Source organism: Microcebus murinus, chromosome 22 (assembly GCF_040939455.1).
Source record: "Microcebus murinus isolate Inina chromosome 22, M.murinus_Inina_mat1.0, whole genome shotgun sequence".
Taxonomy (NCBI): Eukaryota; Metazoa; Chordata; class Mammalia; order Primates; family Cheirogaleidae; genus Microcebus; species Microcebus murinus.
Window position 1 is genome coordinate 1538256 of NC_134125.1, and position 20966 is coordinate 1559221.

The 20966-nt window shown below is 44.1% G+C and overlaps 1 protein-coding gene across 1 annotated transcript in view; it reads right to left on the bottom strand.

Annotated features, from left to right (window-relative positions):
- PIWIL1 (piwi like RNA-mediated gene silencing 1) overlaps nt 1-15978 on the bottom strand; it is a 36699-nt gene extending 20721 nt beyond the window's left edge. The window contains exons 1-10 of the mRNA XM_012767020.3: nt 15842-15978; nt 12671-12757; nt 12267-12381; nt 8398-8523; nt 7381-7595; nt 6889-7010; nt 5660-5740; nt 4837-5034; nt 4325-4436; nt 201-327 (exon numbers count right to left, since the gene is read on the bottom strand). Of these exons, the coding sequence (XP_012622474.1) occupies nt 201-327; nt 4325-4436; nt 4837-5034; nt 5660-5740; nt 6889-7010; nt 7381-7595; nt 8398-8523; nt 12267-12381; nt 12671-12748 (1174 nt within the window). The 5' untranslated portion in view covers nt 12749-12757; nt 15842-15978. The remainder of the gene's footprint in view (nt 1-200; nt 328-4324; nt 4437-4836; nt 5035-5659; nt 5741-6888; nt 7011-7380; nt 7596-8397; nt 8524-12266; nt 12382-12670; nt 12758-15841) is intronic.
- Between the last annotated feature and the right edge of the window lie 4988 nt (nt 15979-20966).

The following is a 20966-nucleotide window of genomic DNA, read 5'->3' on the forward strand; positions in this document are numbered from 1 at the left end:
AAATAATGATCAGGTCTAAATAATATTTGGAGTGGTGGTGATAAAAGAAGATAATTCCAAGGAGATGTAGCAGCTTTAATAAAAGGGCTTTGTGAAGTGGAGATGAGAGAGGGGAGAGTCAAAGAATGCTGAAGGACTTCTGAGAAGAATGGGTAAATAATCTACCAGTTTCCTTCCAAGTAAACAAAATTCAACAGTACCTGTAAGGTAGCAGAGCTCAGGAATGAGCATTGCAGGCCCTGGCAATGTGCCCCCAGGGCCCCTCCTTCTCTTGGGCTGGCTGACCAGGACCGGCTGCTTCAAGTCGGTGATCTCTTGGTTATATTGCTGCTCACAAGAGGAAAGCGTCACTGTTCATACCAAATGCCTTGAGTAACACATTTCAGTGGGCAAAAAGGTTTTTTTGTTTGTTTGTTTTAAATAAAGAATTGATGCCAATAGCAAGGCTGGTAACAGCTCCCAAATAAAGTTTTAAAAATGCACTTTTTAATCTTTCTAAAACAGGTTGTGATTTATATGCTTTACTGAGTATCTCATCTTTTCTCCTAAAAGCTTAGATCATCAAGGACAGTAAGGTTTTGAGTCTTGGCTTTTAGTCACAGTTCCATTGGCTTCATTTTTTGACATTTTGGTTTAGAAATAGTTTGTGTGACTGAGTCTTCACCACAGCATAATTCCTCTAAAACCACATGTAGTGAGAACCTCCATGTTCTCACTAAAAGCCATCTCACGATAAGCATAAATAGGGGAAGGGAAAAGGTTTCTATGCTACAAAACATTTTTAATCAGGAAAGTTCTTATAAAATCTCCATATTTTCAAGAAGCCAAATTTCAATTAAGCAGTATTAAGATTCCCCATATGGAATCACTGCCTAAAATATGCTTTTACAATCTGTGAAGTGACAAAACATAATGACAGTGGTGATTCAAAGTCCTTACAAGATGAGCTCTCTGGTCTCCAGGTCAGCTCTGCAATTCTAGAACCATGACAAACTTGAAATGAGTTATCCTCACTAGAGCTTCTGGCCCTGTGTCTTAAAGACCCTCTCTTCCCTACCTTCTCCGGTATCTTGCCGACAGATTTTTTTAACATCCTAACCCCTATATGGCTTTTTATTTAATAAAATCACACATCTCCATTGAACATACAAAAGGAACCTCGCTGTGGCCATTTCCATAGTCTCAGTCTCTCATCAATGGACTAAGGCAGTGGTCCCCAACCTTTTGATACCAGGGACTGGTTTCATGGAAGACGATTTTTCCACGGATGAGGGATGGGAGGTGGTGTGGAGTTGGGCAGTGGTGTGCAGCCTGTTTCCTAACAGGCTACAGCCCTAGGGGTTGGAGACAGCAAGACTAAGGGGTACCTGCATATTTCTTGTTCCTATCCCATGACAAGGTCCTGGCCACCTATTACAACCCTTGTGAATTAAGAAACCACAAATTCTAGCCTGTCCTTGACTTCCTTTCCATCCAGGAAAAAGTTAATTTTCTTATTTCAAACAAGGAAATTTCAAGTAGAACACTCATGTCTGACCTCTGCTTCATGTAGCTATACTACTTATTTTAGCACACTATCTTCTTTATTAGGGATCTGATAACAGTTCCCCGCTTCACATCACATCACTTACTTGGGACACATGTGGCAGAAGTGTGGCAGTAATTTGAGAAGTGTTCTTACTCTCACTCTCTTTCACCCAAAGGCAAATAGTTGGGTGAACTATACACCCAAAGGTGTATAGTTCCTGACACAAAACTGTGGGGATCCTTCCTGTCTATACTCTTAGGGCATAAACAAAAAGCCTGTCAATTCCTTTTAACATTTTCTCTACATCTAAGAAACAGCACACTAATTTCTATTTGACATTATTGTTAAATCTTTTTAAAACCTACTGACTGTGATCTTTCCTTCTAAAGGCCCTTCGCTCCTGCTGAATGTTGTCTAGGTATTATCTTCCATCCCAAACCACCACTTACTACTAAAACTGCATTTCTACTAGGAAGTCCTAAGAATGCCTTGTTTTAAATATCTCAACCCAACCCCCTTTCCATTACTATTTCTACTCAAGACACCTGACTATCCGTGGTTGTGACAAAGTCTTCCCTTCAGAAAGCACCTGAATTGAGATCTGAGGCACAAGGGCAAGACCCCAGCTTGCAGAGTGCAGGCAAGCAAGGAGGGCGGCCTGGGAAGAGCCCTTGGTGGCTGAGGAGGTGGGGGTGGGACACAGCCAAGAGGATAAAGCAGCAGCAGGGGCTGCTTCATTCAGGGTCTCACTGGATAAAGACCAACGTACTTAACCAGACGCAGGAGTAATGAATGGGAAGTCACCTAATTCCTTTGGGTAGAAGAACAAAAACGTCAGATTTGTATGAGTCTGAAAATGGATCAGAAAGCAGAATAAATGAATACTAAGAAACTAGTTGAATAAATTAGAAAGACGAGGCCCAGAAAGACAAATCACTTTGAAAAGGAGAAAAAGTATTTCAGATAACAAGATAGAGTACTAGTATTTGAAAAGCAATGAGTTACAGAAGGCAACGGAGAAGCCATGGAGGTCGATCTGAGATTTGAATTATTCATCACTTATTTGTTTATTCAAATACCTGAGTGCCTTCTTAGGCACTGGGGGAGCACAAAAATTACAAATCTCCACCTTCGTGGAAGTTATTTTCCCTGCACTGATCAAGAACACTGAATGGGGCCAGCTTGGGGGAATATAATCCATTCAGTGTTGGCAGCATGTGAGGTTATCTTTGAGACATCCAAATACTTAGAACCACCAAGAGTTGAGTTTAGACATGTCTGGACTAGAGCTAGAAATGTGAGAATTATTAACATATCATATGCTGGAAGCTTGGCCACACCAAAGACTGGAGATCACCTAGGGACTAAACACACAGTAGTAGGGGGTCTGGGGCAGAGCTTTTAAGTAAAAAAAGAAAAAAAAAATTACAGAAGAATGGGCTGGCAGGTGATGGTCACTACTAGTCAGGGAAGGGGAGGATTTTTCCCTGACCTTGCTTCAGGCTTATTAAATCACCATTTTCAAATGACGCTTCCTTTAAATTTGCTGCTGACATATACCAACTCCTCCCATCCCCAATAGTGATTATTAAACACATAAAATGCCATAACCCATTACTCACAATAACCTCTGACACCCAGAAGCATCTAGGTTAGGCATGGTTGGAGTCCTCAAAGAGTAAAGAGGTTGCAAACAGCGGTAGGAAGATTGAGCTGAGATGACTCCCGGCCTGTTTTCATTTTGCCAAGAATAAGATCAGCCCTTCATGCAACTTCTCAGAGAACCCTCCCCTTGGTAGTGGACTCTGATGTGTTCAGTCATGGCAGAGCAGCGGAGCAGCAGCACAAAAGCTAATAGTAAATGCATACTTTCCCACACAAAATATAAATATGCAATAGCTAATTTATCCTGCTTTTTAGAAACAGGATATATCCTATTAACAGTAGAAAATAAGTAATGAGTTTTAGCACTTCAGAGATAAGTTTTACTATTTTAATTGATACTGTTTTCTAGAAATAATTTTCCTATACTTTTAACAGCACATCAAATGGAATATGATCTTCTGAGAATATGACCTTCTAAATTTCTGGGGATTTAGGGGCCAGATCTGCTCATCTAAATGAATACTAAAACATGAATACTAAAACAATGTTAATATGCATTTCTATATAAACATTTTTTCTTCTAGTCAGTAGTTGTTCTTGCTGCAATTTGCCTCTGGGGATCTTTTTAATTTGGCGATGACTATGACAAAAACTAGAATCTTTATAAAACAATGTTTGATGATCCCCCAATAAACTGATTTAGCCTATGTGAACTAAACAGGCCTATCCGAATTTTGCCAATATGTAAATCAAAAGAGTTAACTCATAGGCAGTAGATTTAGCGCAACCAATATTGAGGGTTCAAACCACGGCTTCAGGTAAAAAAAAGAAAATGTTAATTACACAATGAAAGATAATATGGTAAGCTGATAACTCATATTTCCAACTGTTATTGGACCTACTTGTCCTCCACATGCTTCAAATCAAAGCTTTCATTCTAATGGAAAAGGGAACCAGGAAAGGGGACCTGTCATTATGTGAACTGTACCAAATAAAAGCAGGCATTTTAATAATCTAGTGAGTTAAAATGAATTATGCTGTGACTGCCTGAATAAACACATTTATCTACAGCTTTAAAACAATTTGTTCCAAATGTGCACACAAGTGTTAGAAAATGTGAGGATATTTCAGATTTCCACTGAGATCTAAATACTTCAGATGAAGAGGATAGCTCCGGTGCTGGTGCCTCACCTTCCTGTAGTACTCCAGGAAGCTGACTTCAGTGCCGTCAGCTTTCTTAAAGGTGCTCTTTGGGTTCTGGTCCCAGTCGATGTCGTCCACTCTGTATGTCTTATTGTTATACCTGTGGGATGACTGCATTTGATGGCATGCGGACAGCTGATATTAAAAACAGACTAGACAGCATGTATTCTTTAAATTTACAATCACCTAGCTATATACAATGTTATTGAAATAAAAAGGGAAAAGGATTTCTTACAGACTCTGCCAGATAGGTGGGGGATATGACTAAACTGCTATCAGAAAATAATTAGAAAGGATAATCATTAGATATTCGTTCTTTCCAAATGAGTTACGTTCCCAAAACTTTGATCTTGGGAAAGGTGACAAATATCTCTCCCCCTTTTCTGTGCTATTCCTACCACTCCACTTTAAACCCTATTTTCTTTCTAACATTGTTGGCTAGAAAGCTACAACATTTTAAAACCTGGAAAAAGATTTTGCATTTTAAAAAGCCATCTTACTTGGTAAGAACAATTAAACCTATTAGTTCTTTAGAAACTTGTTCTTGAAATTTATGTTCTTCAGTTTGATGATAAAAGTTGAGCATGAAATCTAGAACAGTCTCACTTCGAAGGACTTTATGACTAACATCAGTGCAAAGCATGATGTTGTTTTCATACTGAAGAATGGAAGTAGTGAAGCCAGGCCAAATCACCAATCTGTCAAATAAAATGCAAGTCATGAGGTAACCTCTGTAAATATCCAAAAGTGTTTTTGTACATATTTGTGTTTTTCACCTTTAATAACTGGGTCTAAAGTACAAAGTTTCTGAATGAGTTAACTTACTTATTTCTAGATTTTATGTGGTTCTACATAAAGATTTGTCTTTTCAAGACCTTCAATATAATAATTATAATAAGTGCCATTTTATATAAATATACTAACTTTATTAAACTATTTGCTACACTGGCCTAAGACTTGAAAAAGTTGCCAATCTAAATGAAAGCACCTACAATTATTATAAGAAACCTAAATCACTTAGGCTGCGATCTTGATACACCACATTAACTGATGAATTTTATTACCTAAGAACAAAATACAAACTTATTAATAGCATTGGACAACTATATATGCTTTCCCAGTGACAGATAAATTATGTAATGTTTTTTAAATGCAAGTTTTCTGGGATGTCTCATTATTATTCAAGCCAAGTTAAGTGTTCATTTAATGTGATAGGTACTATTAACAGTCACAGTAGCAAATTTGATCATTTCAAACTGGAGTATCATTTTCAAAGTTTGTGATTAAGCCTAAGGAATATGAAACTTCCCACTCCATACAAACCTGTGATTTGGAATATCAATTGGGTCACTTGGGTTATAATAATTCCGTCCAATTTGTTGCAAATTCATGATTTTCAAAAGCCTAGAAATAGAAAGGTCAGAATAGTTATAAAAGTGAATATTGAATTCACCCTTTATGCTCTATGTGGAGCAAAGAAAATTTCACTCCTGAAATTGTTTCAGCCAGTGCAGAAATGTTCATCAACAAAGAGATAAAAAATTGCTATATGATTTTAAAAAGTGAATATTGATAAGTATCTCTAATACTGCAATCAGAATGGCATGCTGTTTAGAGTAGGGGCTGGCAAACTAAGGTCTTTGGGTAGGCCGAATCCAGCTTACCTGCTGGTTGTTTTATGTCCTATGAGCTAACAATGGTTTTTAAATTTCTTAAAGGTTAGAAAAAAAAAATCAAAAGATTATTTCATGATACATGATTTATATGAAATTCAAATTTTGGTGTCCATCAATAGTTTTTCCTGGAACACAGCCAGCACTGTTCCTTTACACATTGTCCACACTACTTTTACAGTGCAAAAGCAGAGCTGAATAGCTGCAACTGAGACCACATGACTTGAAAAGCCTAAAATGTTTACTGTCTGGCCCTTTGCAAAGAAAAGTTTGCCAACCTCATTTAGAGAAAGATAAATCTACCAGTTACATTAACATAAAACAAGTATCTATCAAAATGAATTGTCCTATCATCAGCGACGGTTCTTTTACAACCAACTTAAAAAGGTAAATTACAAACCCAAGTATTATACCCCATAATTCTCATGCAAATTTCCGCTGCACCTAAACTGTTTCTCATCTCTCTGCAAAAAACTCTTTGCAGAGCAGGTGTCTTGATTTGGGATTTGGAAAACATGGTATATACATTGAAAGTCAAGGATCAAGCACAGAGTATGTCTCCTGTGGTGGAAGAAGTAACCTGAAGAGTCCTAAGCCTGCCCCTCTTCCCGATCAGGTACCCACTGTAGGAGAAGGAATATACAGTCAGCAACAAGCTCCTGAGCATACTGTGTTCTTAGCACAAGCACAGACAGTTATGGGAAAGATCTGATGTCAACACGAATAGGGAAGCTAAAGACAGAATACTTGCTTAAAGCAAGTCAATGAATGCTACATCAGTAAACCACACCTTACATGACTATTACAATACAGAGAAACCAAATGTTACAGAATCTACAATTTTTTAAAATAAAATGTTGAAACAAAACACTAACATACCTCCTGAAAATAATATTATAGAACTGCAAACAAGTTGGTGACGTGGGTGGAAGTTCATTTGTTAAAGTGATCGTTATCCTCACGTGCTCTCCATTGCGGGTCTGACTAAAAACTTCTGTAACCTAAAGCCAGAGAGGTGGAAAACCAAACTTTTAATTCTTTAAGGAAAACTAAGCCCAATCATATCATGCCTATTTAATAAAGCAACACTGAAAAATACATAAAAATTTTAAATGGAATTTTAAAAAAACGGCTATGAGAAAAGAGAACCTAAGTGTCTGTATTAAGATTCAGTTGTAATCATTAAGGTACTGAAGCTGATTTCAGGATAAAATAATGCCAAAGTATCCTCTGGATTTATGATCAGTCTTATCAGACAGAAGACCTCTGGGGTCTCTCTAAAAGCCATCTGACCTACCCTATATTGTGGCAGTTCTGCTTTGAAGTGGAAATCCCCCATCTCCCTCTCCCCGTCCAGACATTTGAAATAACCTTGTGCTGTAGTCTTTTAGGTAAAAATAATATTGTTCCATCAAAAGCATGACACCTTCCAATTAGATCTTCATGTTGAAAAAGAAGAGCTGAACGGAGTCTTCTGGCTTCCATCAGTGGGTTATAGTCAATGTGGTACTGATACAAGGCCCATTGGGGACGCGACGTCAACCGGAAATGGTTAGTGCTTAACCTTACTATAATGCCTGAAGAACCTGAAAAGTCAGTCACAGTCAATCAACAAAATATCAAGTTTATTCTGCGTTGAAATCTTTCCTACCAGGACAAGGCAGACACAGTTCTGTAAACACAAAGCTAAGTGCAGCAGACAACATGAAAGTTCTTCAACGTCTGACTTTGGGGACCTCTAGCCTATCTATTTAGCTGAATTCCTAAAGAATCATACATTTAGAAATAAATCCTCCTTAGACTAAGTAATTTACAATGCAATCAACCAAATATCTTCATGGCAAAGAGTTGTAAAAGAAAAATGATCTACAGAATATTTAATGAGACATTTCAAAATATGCAGTTAAAGACATCTATAGGCTGGGCACTCGCACCTGTAATCCCAGCACTTTGGGAAGCCAAGGTGAGAGGATCACTTGAGCCCAGGATCAGCCTGGGCAACAAACACAGTGAGACCCCTTCTCTACAAAAAATAAAAATTAGCTGGGCATGGTAGGAGGCACCCATAATCCCAGATACTTGGAAGGCTGAGGCAGGCGGATTGCTTGAATCCAAGAGTTGGAGGTTACAATGAGCTGTGAACACACCACTGCACACCAGCCTGGGCAACAGAGCAACACCCTGTCTCTTTAAAACAAAATACCTATTACCTATTTCATAAAAGCCAAAAGAGAAAGGAAAATGGAAAAGCAAGATCCTTGACTAAATATGCTTTTTTTCTTCCTGGTAATGCATCATACAAATAAACATGTACAATAAAGAGCCTCAATTAATTGTCCTGTGTACTTGAGAAGTAATCTCATGAAACCGTGTTCATAATTAACCTACCTGTTTTTGATTCTTTAACATGGTCTAGGTTCTGTCTTGTATTCACACCAAGATCATGAAAATCTCTACGACGACCTCCTCTCTCTGCTAATGATAACTCCTGAAATCCAGCAGATATCTGGAGTTCTTAAAAAAAAAAAAAAGAAAATTATATACCTGGACAACACAAAACATTAGTATTAATTCCCATAGCACTACTATATGTAGCCCAAAGAATATTGAGCTATGAAAGATAATGCATAGCAGTCCTATCAAAATGTTTGAGGATGTATCTGCCAAAGAGGAGAATGGTTTCCTAGTTATAACTTAATTCATAAAGTCTTTCTTGTCACAACCCTAGGCAAATAGTTACTCCCTTTCAAGAGATATACATCCTTAAAAGATCAGGATGACTAGACTGTATTGCAAGAACTCAGGAGCATGTGTTTATCGACCAAGAAGTTATTTTTCTATAAGTCTGTTAACTATCTAGAGGCCTTGACCTTAGTATTTTCCACAATCTGTCATGATGCAATTATAGCTCCAGAAATTGGTAATCTAAGGGTTTAAATCTATAACCTTGACTAGAAAACCTAAGTCTAAAATGTGACTTCCTCACTAATTGCCCCGAGAATCATAAGAATGGATGGGTACACCATACCCCACCCCCGTGATACACATCTCATCCTGGGATAGGTAATAAGGTACTGATTAATGGAGTTCATGCTTAGTTCCGAAAGCTGTGGTTATAAGAACCTAAATTATAAAGTCATTCAATTTTCAGACTGCATATAATTATGTGAGGATTGATAGTATGATGTGGGCCAAAGAATGGATATGGGCTTTGTAGTCAAGTGTTAAAATTCTAGCTGTCAATTAACAGGTATGTTATCTTGCAGAGAAGAGACTATCAGCTGACTAGTCAATAACCTATCTCTCATTCTTCTTTAAAAACAATTTTATTTTGGGAGTAATATATGCAAACAGACTAACATTTCCACTCTCCCTGCAACTGGCCTAACAACATGGCTTAACAGAGTTAAGCGGAAATTGTAGGATGATATTTTCGGGAAAACTCCATAGGAGAACAAATGCTGACTAGGGCCTTCTGTGCTCTGCCCTGCCTATCCATGGTGTCTGCAATCTGGAGAGAGAGGCAAAAGGGGCTCAGCCAGCCATTCTGAAATAACCATAAGTCTTAATGACGCAAGTCACTGACTCAGGACAAAAGAACAGAAAGATCAAACAGTCCAGTTCTCTTCAGATCCCAAACACCAGAACTGCCTCATTTGAGATGTAACAGTGGCTTAAACAAAATATTTCAGTTCCTGGTATACTTTGGAAACAAGTTATTTAATGTGAGAGCTTCAGTTTCCTCACCTAAAAAATTGAGAATAAACTTCACAGATATGTAATAAATTTTAAATATCACTTATAAAGTACTTTAGTAGGTGCTATATTAGTTTTCGTACCTCATGATTTGCAAGGGCTCTATTTAAAAATTCTTTAAATATGTAACCGTTGATATTTGTTTCCCTCAGTGAGCTTTTCATCCTAAAGACTTACAGTTTAAAGTATCTATGGCAGTGGGTAACAAGTCATGTTTCCTGAGTCCAATCTGATGACAATAAGGGGTCATAAAACTTGTTTAAAATTTTTCCCTGAAAAATTTTAATTTGTCTTAAAAAAAATTCAGTTCTGGATGCAAAAACTCAATTGTTAGTTTCTGAATATAAACAATGATGAAATCTGTTCCCCTTTCTACATACAGTACTGCTTAGAGTACTATTAAATTATAGTATATTTAGCCAAAGCCTGATTAACTGTCAGTCTACAGAGGACAGATTTCAGAATGATAAGCGTGGCGACCTTGCTAATGCCCCCTTACTTGTAGCTGCCAGAGTGATTATATTCCAAATACAAATCAGACCTCGCCACTGTGCTACTTAAGGATCCGTCAATGTGTCCACCACACCCTTTACAGAATGAATATCAGGGTTCAAACAATGTCTCACTAACAATACATGTGTCAAACTTGTCATATTAATGTCTAAAATATAGTGGGTACTTGAACATTTACTATGACAAGCAATTCTCAGATATAATCCCCACAAGAGTAGTGAAAGATGACAAAATAGGGACGTGGTTTGTTATCCCATGTGTTATTTAGTCTCACAATGATCTTTACCTCTAAAGGCAGATACTACCTTTTTACAGATATGGGATGGTGTTTCATGGAATTAAATTTAAGATCATGAGTAACTGTTTTTCAAACAGTCATTATTAGTGAAGACTGAAGCATAAAATATTTAACATAAAGTATCTCACAATTATATGTGCATTGTAAGGCTCCATTAACCAGCTTAAGCACATATATTTGTACCAAGTTCTAATTCAATAAAATTTTTCTGTATATACTGAAGAGATGAACAATAAATCTAAATTTCAAAAGAACTTTTAGCATTTATATATAAATCCAGAAAACATATATATACACGTAGTTATTAAAACCACAAAGATAATGCTGTTTCACAACTTGTTTTCATTTGGGATAGCTGGGGCAGGTCCCTACATTCTTGAAAATGGCCAAATGGTATGCTATTGTTAAAGTACAATAGTTTTATCTGACTCTCATTGGTTAAGAGGTGTTTCTAATTTTCTGGTATTAAGTACTCTAGTTAATACCCTCAATCATGTTGTGCTTATCTCCAGTGTCTGTTGAACACCTGACACTTCCAGGAGTCAAACTACTGATAAAAGGTTACTGCTATAGTTGCTATACATTATACAATGTCATCCAAATGTCAGTGCAATTGTACAATACCATCAGGGGCACAAGTGCCAGTTGTATAATTACCAACATAAGCAAAAAATATAACAATGGAGAAGCAGGTAAAAAAATGTTCCAATTTAATGTACATTTTTTAATCAAGAGGCTTAATATTTCCATTAGCCTTTGCATTTTTCAGTGTACTGTCTTTTCACTTCCTTTGTTCACTTTCCCACCAGATAGTTAATATTATGGATTCATGAGAATGGTCTGAGTATCAGAAGAAGTTGCTCTTCCATCATTTCAGTAAGTCTTCATGTTATTGTATGTCTTTCAACATTGATAGTATTTGCCATAGTTCAATTTATACCACTTCAGGGTTATCTTAGTATTCATCCATTTTTTCCCTAATGTTAATGAATTTCATTAAATTATGGTTAAGTATTTGAAGCACAGGGAACTTAATGCAAGGAATAAAGTGAACTGGCTTTGCTTTCTAAACAGCCATGTGCCCCAACACTATTTCCTGAACAGCCCATTTCCCACACCCACCCCAGAGTTAAAATGCCAACTTTATTAAATCAATTTCCCCGTGTGTATCTGTTTCTTTATATGTTTTTTTCCTACACAAAAGCCAAACTTAATAACTACAGGAGACTATTAGATCAAGAATCCAAATAATTCATTTTTGTACCAATTCAGGGAAAAAGCACAATTTTTGGAATCAGAACTGATGTTCTGACTCCACCCATTATCACAAATTTGTCCTCGGTTTTTGCATCTGAGAAACAAGGTTAACCGATACAACACGTTGACAATGTCTTTTATAAACCAGTTATGTTAAAGTTGGTCCAGCTTTTGATGAAATCACTAAAGATATCAAGAAAAAAGTTCTAAAAATGGCTCATGTAATAGCTAATGTGGGTCCCTGTCGTTTCAAGGCTCTTTTTCATGTTCAGGGAAAAAAGAAATCATGTGGCACTCTACCCATAGCAGGCTGCACAGTTAAGAGAAATGTTATTTAGTTACTCTAGGGGACCCTGACAGAAAGGGCCTGTGCACTACTTCCTACTCCACATTTATACTATACACATGCACAAACTTGCTGTGCTCTCCTCACCTTGTGACTTGGCTGTTGCTCCTACTGTTCCTCCTCTTTGTCGTCCACGGCCAACTAATTCCCCCTCTGCCGGTGGCTGCTGAGGTCTGGGCTGAATACAACCAGGTTGCTGACTCTGTAGTTACATGCAAATAAAGAATAGCGTTCTTTTTATGGCAAGAGGTCATATTCAACCAACGTCAATCTAAGTTAGTAATCAAGTATTTTTAAAAAGAAATTTCTCGGAGAGAAGAGTCACCAAATAAGGTCAAGAATCCACTTCTAATATCCTCAGGAAACAGAACATGATCTCACTTGCTCACTTCCTATCTCCTCCATAGGACTGTTTTTAATTTATTTTCCACAGCCCAGGCTGATAAAGGTTCAAAGACATTTTCCATAGTTAGAGGTGGTACAGCACTCACGGCAGCAGCACCCACGTGTTGCACCGTCTCCTGACCCCGGGCCCTTCCTCTCGCTCTTGCTCTGGCTCTCCCGGTCATTTTTTTTTCCTAGAGAGGAAATAATTATGAAAACAATACTCAATGTACACAATCACATTTGACCATTTCTACAATGTTACATCTAAACTTACTTCAGATTTTAAAATAAACTTCCAGGCCATTATATATCTTTTTAATCTTTCCTGACATATTAAAGCAATCATTCCTATGTTCAACAAACTTAAGTGCTTATTGTGGACTGGGCACTATGCTAGGGCTAAAGGGAAAACTTATTTTAATATAACATTTAGGTTTTTGACTGATTTATTATAAACAGACATAGAAGGAACAGAGTGCTAACAGAATTAAGATGCTGGTGACTGGTTCATTCTTTCCCATTTGGAGATGTTATGTATTTGCACATATACATGTGTACATACATAATTTACCGTGAAACAGGGCACTGTGACAAATTTCCCACCAAGCCTCTTCTACATGCATATGGTGTCCTCCTGGACCTTCCCACAGTTCCTTGTGCAGCTTAAACTGAACACACCAAACTAATACTATATCTTCTACCTCATCATTCACATCCCGTAATTTCATTCTTGGTGAGAGACACCACCATCTACTTTGTCTCTAAAGAAAAATGGAAGATCATTGATCTTTCTCTAAACTACTCCCTTTTTGCTTGCACATTTGCTGCAATTCCCTCATTTTTCAAGTGCCTGCTGCTGGCCAGGATCAGCATGAGGCATTAACACCCACTCACCCCACCACGGAGCAGATAACAGTGTCATCAGACCATTCAGGGCAGAAGCCTCAGAGCGCAGGTGCCTGAACCCAATTCCTTCACATTTCAGACAAGCAACTTTGAGCAAACCACACAGCCTGTGACTCCCGTCTACATTTGCAAAACAGTTATTAGAATAACCTACTGCACAGGTCAATTGTGAGGAGCCACTGCAAACACACAGAGAATGCTCAAAAAGCACCTGGCACCTAGTGAGCACTCAGCAAATATTAGCCCCGATGGAAAAGGCAAATAAAACTATAACTACAAATTTTAAAAAGCATAATGATAGAAACAAGCAGAATGTTCTTACTAAAAAAAGCAGGAACTAATTTACATACCACAGAGGACTGCCTCTAACATTTAAACTGAGATGTAAAAGAACTAGGAACTAACTGGCAGGCAGGCGGTACCAGCCTTCCAGGTGGGATGTCACAACCACCATGCCGAAGTGCCGAGAGCTCAGAAGGGACGCGGGACTGAAAGGTGCCTGGTGTCACTGAGCACAATGAACCGACAGCCGAGGAACTCTGTGGGCACAGGCCAGGCGGCACAGGGCCTTGCAGACAGAGGTAGGGCTTCGACCAGGTGCGCAACGCCTGGGGAACCGCTGAAGGCTCTGACAGGGGCAGGCTATGGCATCATTTACATTTACCAGCACTCTGCTCTAAGTCAGGTCACCATCTTGTTTTTTGAGTTTTAACAGCTTCTAAAATTCTTCGCTCCACGATGGTCTTCCTAAGAAGACAAATCTAACGACACTCTCCAGTTTTAAGGACCTCTCTGGTTATTTCCTACTCTGTTCCACAGGACTAAAACCAAATACTGGCCGCACAGGACCCTTCACAAGTCGACTCTAAACCAGCACTGCCCAAGGCAGGTTACGCAAGACCGTCTACGGAGGCGCCAGCACGTCGCGACTAACTGTGGCCCTCCGCACCACTGCGTTCATTTCACGATATCGGGACGGCGGCTACTCGTGCACACCGGACTCACACCCTGGCACCTACGCCCGAGTCTCTGGCTGGCGACACGCGAAGCTGAATCTGGGAGCCCCCAGACTCCAGCAGACCCTCCCTGCGTCCAGTCACCGCACAAGCAACCGCATGGCGCCCCTGCCCGCGCGCGCGGCGCGGCCTTTCGCCGGCGAAGAGCCCGGGCCTCCTTTGCGAACCCGAGGCACCCACTTTAGCTCCCCGCACGCTGCTCGCGAAGCCCTGCTTCCACCTGTCGCGGCAGGTGCTCTCTCTTCCCGTCCCTCCCGCACACCTGCTCGGGGCCCCTCTAACTACGGGTGGGCTGCGGGCCCAGCCGCGACCCAGGCCTCCGCACCCGCGCGGGTGCCGGCGCCCCGACACGAGGTGGCACGGCAGGGACAGGGACGGACCGCCACCCCCGCCAGGCGGCGCCCGGTGCGCGGCCTCCGGCCGACCCGCCGCACCTGGCGCTCGTCGCAAACGCGAGTCGCGGGCGGGCGCCGCCCCCAGCCCCGCCGCGTCCGACCCGCTTCAACCCGGCCTCCAGGTGACCGCGAAGACGGCGGCAGGGCAGGGCGGCGCGGGTCGCCAGGGCCCCTCGGCTGTCCCCTCTCGGCTCAAAAGCGCCCTGACCTGGGCGGCCGTTTCCGGACCCGTCTCCAGGGCAGGAAGACACGCGGCGCGTCCGCCCCAGTGCCCTTCCCCGGCCTGACGCCGCCCCGCACGCCCCGCGCGCCCAGGCCCGGCTGGGACGGCGCCCCACACGCCGCTCGCTTCCCACGGCGGGGACGCCCTGCTCCTGCGCTCCGGCCTCCCGACTCCGCACGGCCCCGCCGGCCCGCCCGCACCTCGGCCTCAGCCCTCGTCCTCCCCTCAGCCCCAGCTCCACACCTGGGCGCTGCACTTCAGCCCTCAGTTTCGCCCCTCAGCCCCGCACCTTGATCCCTCAGCTCTCGGCCTCCTGCCTCAGCCCCCCTCGGCCCGCCGTCCGCATCTCGGTCCCCCTCGGCCCCGCCGCCCGCCCCGCACCTCAGCCTCGCCCGCACGCCCCGCCGCCCCGCTTCCAGGCCCCTCAGCCTCGTCCGCACCTCGGCCCCCTCAGCCCGCCACCCTCAGGCCCCGCGGCCCCGCACCTCGGCCCCCTCAAGCCCCGCGGCCCCGCACCTCGGCCCCCTCAGCCCGCCGCCCTCAGGCCCGGCGGCCCCGCACCTCGGCCCCCTCAGCCCGCCGCCCCGCACCTCGGCCCCCTCAAGCCCCGCCGCCCCGCACCTCGGCCCCCTCAGCCCGCCGCCCTCAGGCCCCGCGGCCCCGCACCTCGGCCCCGCGTCCCTCAGCCCTGAGCCGGTCCTCGCCCCTCAGCCCCGAGCGCGGCCGCCCTCGCACCTCGGCCTCGCCGCCAACAGCCCCAACGGCTCCCGCGACGATCCCTCCGCGCGCCCGCGCCGCTCGCCCCCGCCTTCCGCGCCGGGAGGCTCCCCCGCAGCGGCCGGCCCGCTTTTTCTGGGCGGACGGACACCGTCTCCAGGGAGTGAGGGGTTGAGCGCCGCGCACGTGACGCCGAGCTAACGGCGTGGCGGCGGGCGCGCGCGCTGCGCCCTGATTGGCTGCCGCGCGCGAAGGCGGTTTTCCACGGGGCGGGGACAGGGCAAGAGGAGCCCAGCCCCGCCCCTCCCCGGCTGACCACGCCCCTCCCTGCCCCCGCCCCGCCCACCCGATTGGCCCCGCCCCGCCCCGCCCGCGCTCCTGCCCTGCTGGCGAGCCTGAACCGCGCGCAGGTGGGACTGGGGGCCGCGCTGCAAGGGTGGGCTCCACCGCGCCGGCCCGGCGTCGGAGCTGGTTCACTCGCCGGCCGCCTGGGACTCAGCTCTGCGCCCTGGGAGAGGAATCCGCCGTCCCAGGGCAGGGCCGGGCGGCCGCGGCCCTAGAACCACATCGGGGAGCCGTGCGTGCAGCGCGCCGCGCACCGCAGCGGTGCTCAAACTACCTGCCGAGAGCACCTGCGCCGGCACAACGCAGACTCCCCCCTCCCCCCGCAGCGCAGGTGGGGCCCGCTCCCTGCATCTCCGGGCAGGTGCAGGTGCAGCGGGTCCGGGTCCAGGTGGAGCCAGGTGCGCTCCCTCAGTAGGGCTTGACTTCCTCCTCGAGGCAAGACCCACCCCAGGGCAAGGATCCGACACGTTGCACGACGGGACAGGATTATTCGCTAGGCTGGGAAGTGGGACCGCTGCTCGCCAATTAATCACCTGAGGAGTTATGCTCCATAAGCTATAAAGGAGAGTAGTGGTAGCAGAAATACTGTCACCTCTACAGACTTGTCTTAAAACTGCATGTATAGAGCAAACGTTTTTTTTTTTAATTTCAAAATATTACGGGGGAAACACATGTTTTTGGTTACATGGATCGCTTTTGTGATGCTCGAGCCAGGGTTAAAAGTGTGCGCCTCGCCCAAAGAGCATTCGTTGCACCTGTTGGGTAGGTTTTCGCCCATCCCACCTCCACCCTTCTCCACGCTGCTTGATTTCCACTGAGTTTTGCTTCCCTCTGTGCACAGGTGTGCTCAATGGTTAGTGCCAGTGTAGTCAGGAGTACACGTGGTGTTTGTTTTTCAATTCTTTAGATACTTCACTTAGGAGAATGGTCTCCAGTTCCCATCCAGATCGTTGCAAAAGGCATTAATTCATCCTTCTTAATGGCTGAGTAGCACTCCGTGGTATACGCACACCACATTTTATTAATCCACTCGTGAACGGATGGGTGCGTGGGTTGATTCCACATCTTTGCAATTGTGAACTGTGCCGCAATAGACGTTCGAGTGCAAGTGTCTCTTTGATAAAATGACTTATTTTCCTTTGGGTAAGATACCCAGTAGCGGGATTGCTGGATCAACTGGTAGGTCTACTTTTAGTTCTTGGAGGAATCTCCATACTGTTTTCCATAGGGCTTCTATTAATTTGCAGTCCCACCAACAGTGTATGAGTATTCCTTTCTCTCTGCATTCCATGCCAGCGTCTATTGTTTTTGGACTTTTTAACAAAAGCCCATATTGTTTTTTGTTGATACTTAAGAGTGTACACTTGGTGGTGGTGGGGGGCTTGAGAGGTCTGAAGGCTCTCCAAACCACGTCCCCAAGTCCTCTAATCTCATCTGGGCAATAAAAGGGACAGGCCAGATTTCAGTGTTTCCCGCACAAGCTTGAGTGTAAACCTCTACTGGAGGAACTTCTGAAAAATACAGAATCCCAGATAATCTTGATTCCGCAGGTTTGGGATGGGAGCAAGGAATTTTCTCTTAACAAGTGGCACAAAGTTATTCTTAGGTTCAGAGAAGCCTGAGAAATTTGGGGCGAGGTCTGTTATCCTGATGTCATTCGTGCTTCGAGAATTTAGGAGAAAAGAAAAGACGCTTGAAGTGGGGAGTCATTCGGGGGTTGGGGAATGGCTTCACAAAGGCTTTCACTTTCTAAAAACTAAAAGGCACATTTTTTAGAATAACACAGCACGAAAAATTCTCCAGGAAGATGTTGGTGAGACAGACGTTCCAGCTCTTGCCAGCAGATGGGGCTATGAAACCAGAAATAGATGTCTACCCCGGCAACTCAGGGGAGGAAAAGATCATGAATGGACCTCCCCGGGTGGACGTTAACACTTTCCCCTCCGTGTTTATCTTCTCTGTATGCCTGAAGTCCTTGTAACTGCTCAAGACAGGGCGCTCGCGTCAAACGTCATCTCACCAGAGCGCCTTGGTGTGTGATGTACGAGACAGTGGGTTTCTAAAGACGTTGGAAGTTGCGTCACAGCAAGATGTAGGCAACACCCCTAATTAATTTTTTTTTTTTTTTTTTGAGACAGAGTCTCACTCTGTTGCCCAGGCTAGAGTGAGTGCCGTGGCGTCGGCCTAGCTCACAGCAACCTCAAACTCCTGGGCTCAAGTGATCCTGCTGCCTCAGCCTCCCGAGTAGCTGGGACTACAGGCATGCGCCACCACGCCCGGCTAATTTTTTCTATATATATTAGTTGGCCAATTATTTTAGTAGAGACGGGGGTCTCGCTCTTGCTCGGGCTGGTTTCAAACTCCTGACCTTGAGCGATCCTCCCGCCTCGGCCTCCCAGAGTGATAGGATGACAGGCGTGAGTGATTTTTATAACGTATGAAGAGCTCTTGCAATCCAGTAGAAGGGCCAGAAAAGGATATGAATAGACATTTCAGGAAAAAAAGCATAAGAAAACGCCCAGTAAGATGTTAAACCTCTCAGGGGGTCGGTAAGGTACAAAAGGCAGTAACATCAGGGATAAAACGAAGACTGCACGTCAGAAAAAGGTCACAGACCCATCACTGCCAGTGGAAAGGACACTGGACTCTCCAACGCCGACACTGAAAGCTGGAAGTCCCAGGAAGGTGTCTTCAGCATCCCGGAGAGGTGACGTCCTCCCTAGCATGCTCCACCAAACCCTTCATCAACTGAGGATGGAGGGGAATAAAGACATTTTGAAATATGCGAGGGGCTCATCACTTGCTCCCCTTTCTCAGGAAGCCACTGCAGGAGGTGGTTCACCGAATTAATACAAGAATAAGCCGAGCAAGAGAATGTTCCACGTAGGAAAACGGTTAAAGGAAATTACGGGACTATCATTAAAGGAAGCCTTGGGACAGCAGTGGTTCAACTGTCTTGTCACCATCGGTTCAGATAATAGTAGCGAACTCTCCTCACGTCTCACTGGCCAGAAATGTGTGACATGTCATTGCGTGAGCCGATCAGTAGCCGGGGGGTGACACGCCTCTAAGGCCAGTGAGGGTCGGGCTCGGGTCCACGCTGAACAGGGACTAGACACACTCTTGAGTAAAGCCAGGCTCCGTTTGGAAGGAGGAAGAGGACACCAGGGGTCGGTTGGGCCATGGACAAAATCCACTACAAGCACTTCCGTCATATATTAATACCGTGTTTCCCCCAAAATAAGACAGGGTCTTATATTTATTTTTCCTCAAGAAGACACCCTAGGGCTTATTTCCAGGGGATGTGTGTGTGTTTTTTTTTAAGTACGGTACAACAATCTACATTTATTCAAATATAGTGAAGTTGTCGTCTTCTGGAACATCATCATCACTCTCCAAACCCCGATTTCCATCCTGAATTTCTTGCGACTCTATTTCCTTTAGAACCATCGGCCCCAATCTCTCCTGTCGAGCACTAGAGCTCTCACGGGGCGGATGCGAAGGGCTGCTCGCCTTCTTTCCCGCTCCGCGATGACACGCACGGGTTGTGCAGACGCGCTGCGCAGCCACGCCCGTCACTAGGGCTTATTTTCAGGGTAGGGCTTCTATTGCGCACATGCTTAGAAATCCTGCTAGGGCTTATCTTATGGGTAGGGCTTATTTTCAGGGAAACACGGTATGCATGTGTGTGTGCTTCCAGGGTATTGATTCTCTTGTTATAAACTGTGTATCTAGCTTTGTGCCGGTGCTACACTGTTTTAAGTACCATCATTTTATAAAATGTTTGATTGTAATGATATCTGACAGAGCTTTGAGCCATTTGTTTTATTTTTCTTTCCAGGATAGTGGTTTTTTTTAATAAATAAATAAATATATATATATACTGTTGTTCCATCCCCTAGATGAAACATAGAATTGTTTAATCAGGTGGTTAAGGCTACAGAGACTGGATTTAAACCGACCTGAGTTTGACATTGGCATAAGACGGGACTATTTTTTCTTTCCTTTTTTTTTTTAAATTTTCAAACAAAATTATAATTAATCCCAATATTACTATTTATAAATCATATAGAATGATATATAGGTATTCTAAAAGTAAGGATTCCCCCCAAGATATTTCCTGATTTCTTATATTATTGTTATATGCGCTTCATGCTATTTTATAACTTAAATGAAACATTATCTTATTTAAACAGAAAGCCAAAAATATAGCACAAGTCTAATTCTTGCTCCTATGCCTAAGAATCATTTGCTCGCAGGTGGTGAGCTCCAGGCATTCAGCGTAGCACTGAAGGTCAGGACCGTTTTTTCAACTTCATTCGGGGGTCGGTCCGGAAAGTATCCAGCCATTGCTAGCATGCCGAGGACCGTTTGCGCGGCACGGATGCCATCCGGCCGCCAAGGAGAGTGGACTGGGGACGCACGTGGGTGAACAACGATGGCGTCACCGTCCTGTTCCCCGAGCGAGCGTGTGTGCCGCGTGGCCCTCCGTCACCTTCTAAATGACCCAGCGAGTAGAGCAACGAGTCTGCGGTCAAATTTTGCCGCTGAGCTTTGAACGTTCCTCTGGGGACACTGTTCGGGTGACTCGGAAGGCTTCCAGGGACGACGCCGTGAGTCTCGGCGCGAATGAAAGGTGCGGCACAGACGCTTCAGAGAGGGTCGAGAGCCCGTCGAGAGTGGTCCACATTCTGGAAGGCCTGCGCCAAGCAGGGCACCTGGGGGTGCTGAGTGTACAGGTGAGGGCGAGGACGCTGGGAGAGCTGTGTGAGGGCCCAAGGTGCCTACCGAGAAGGGG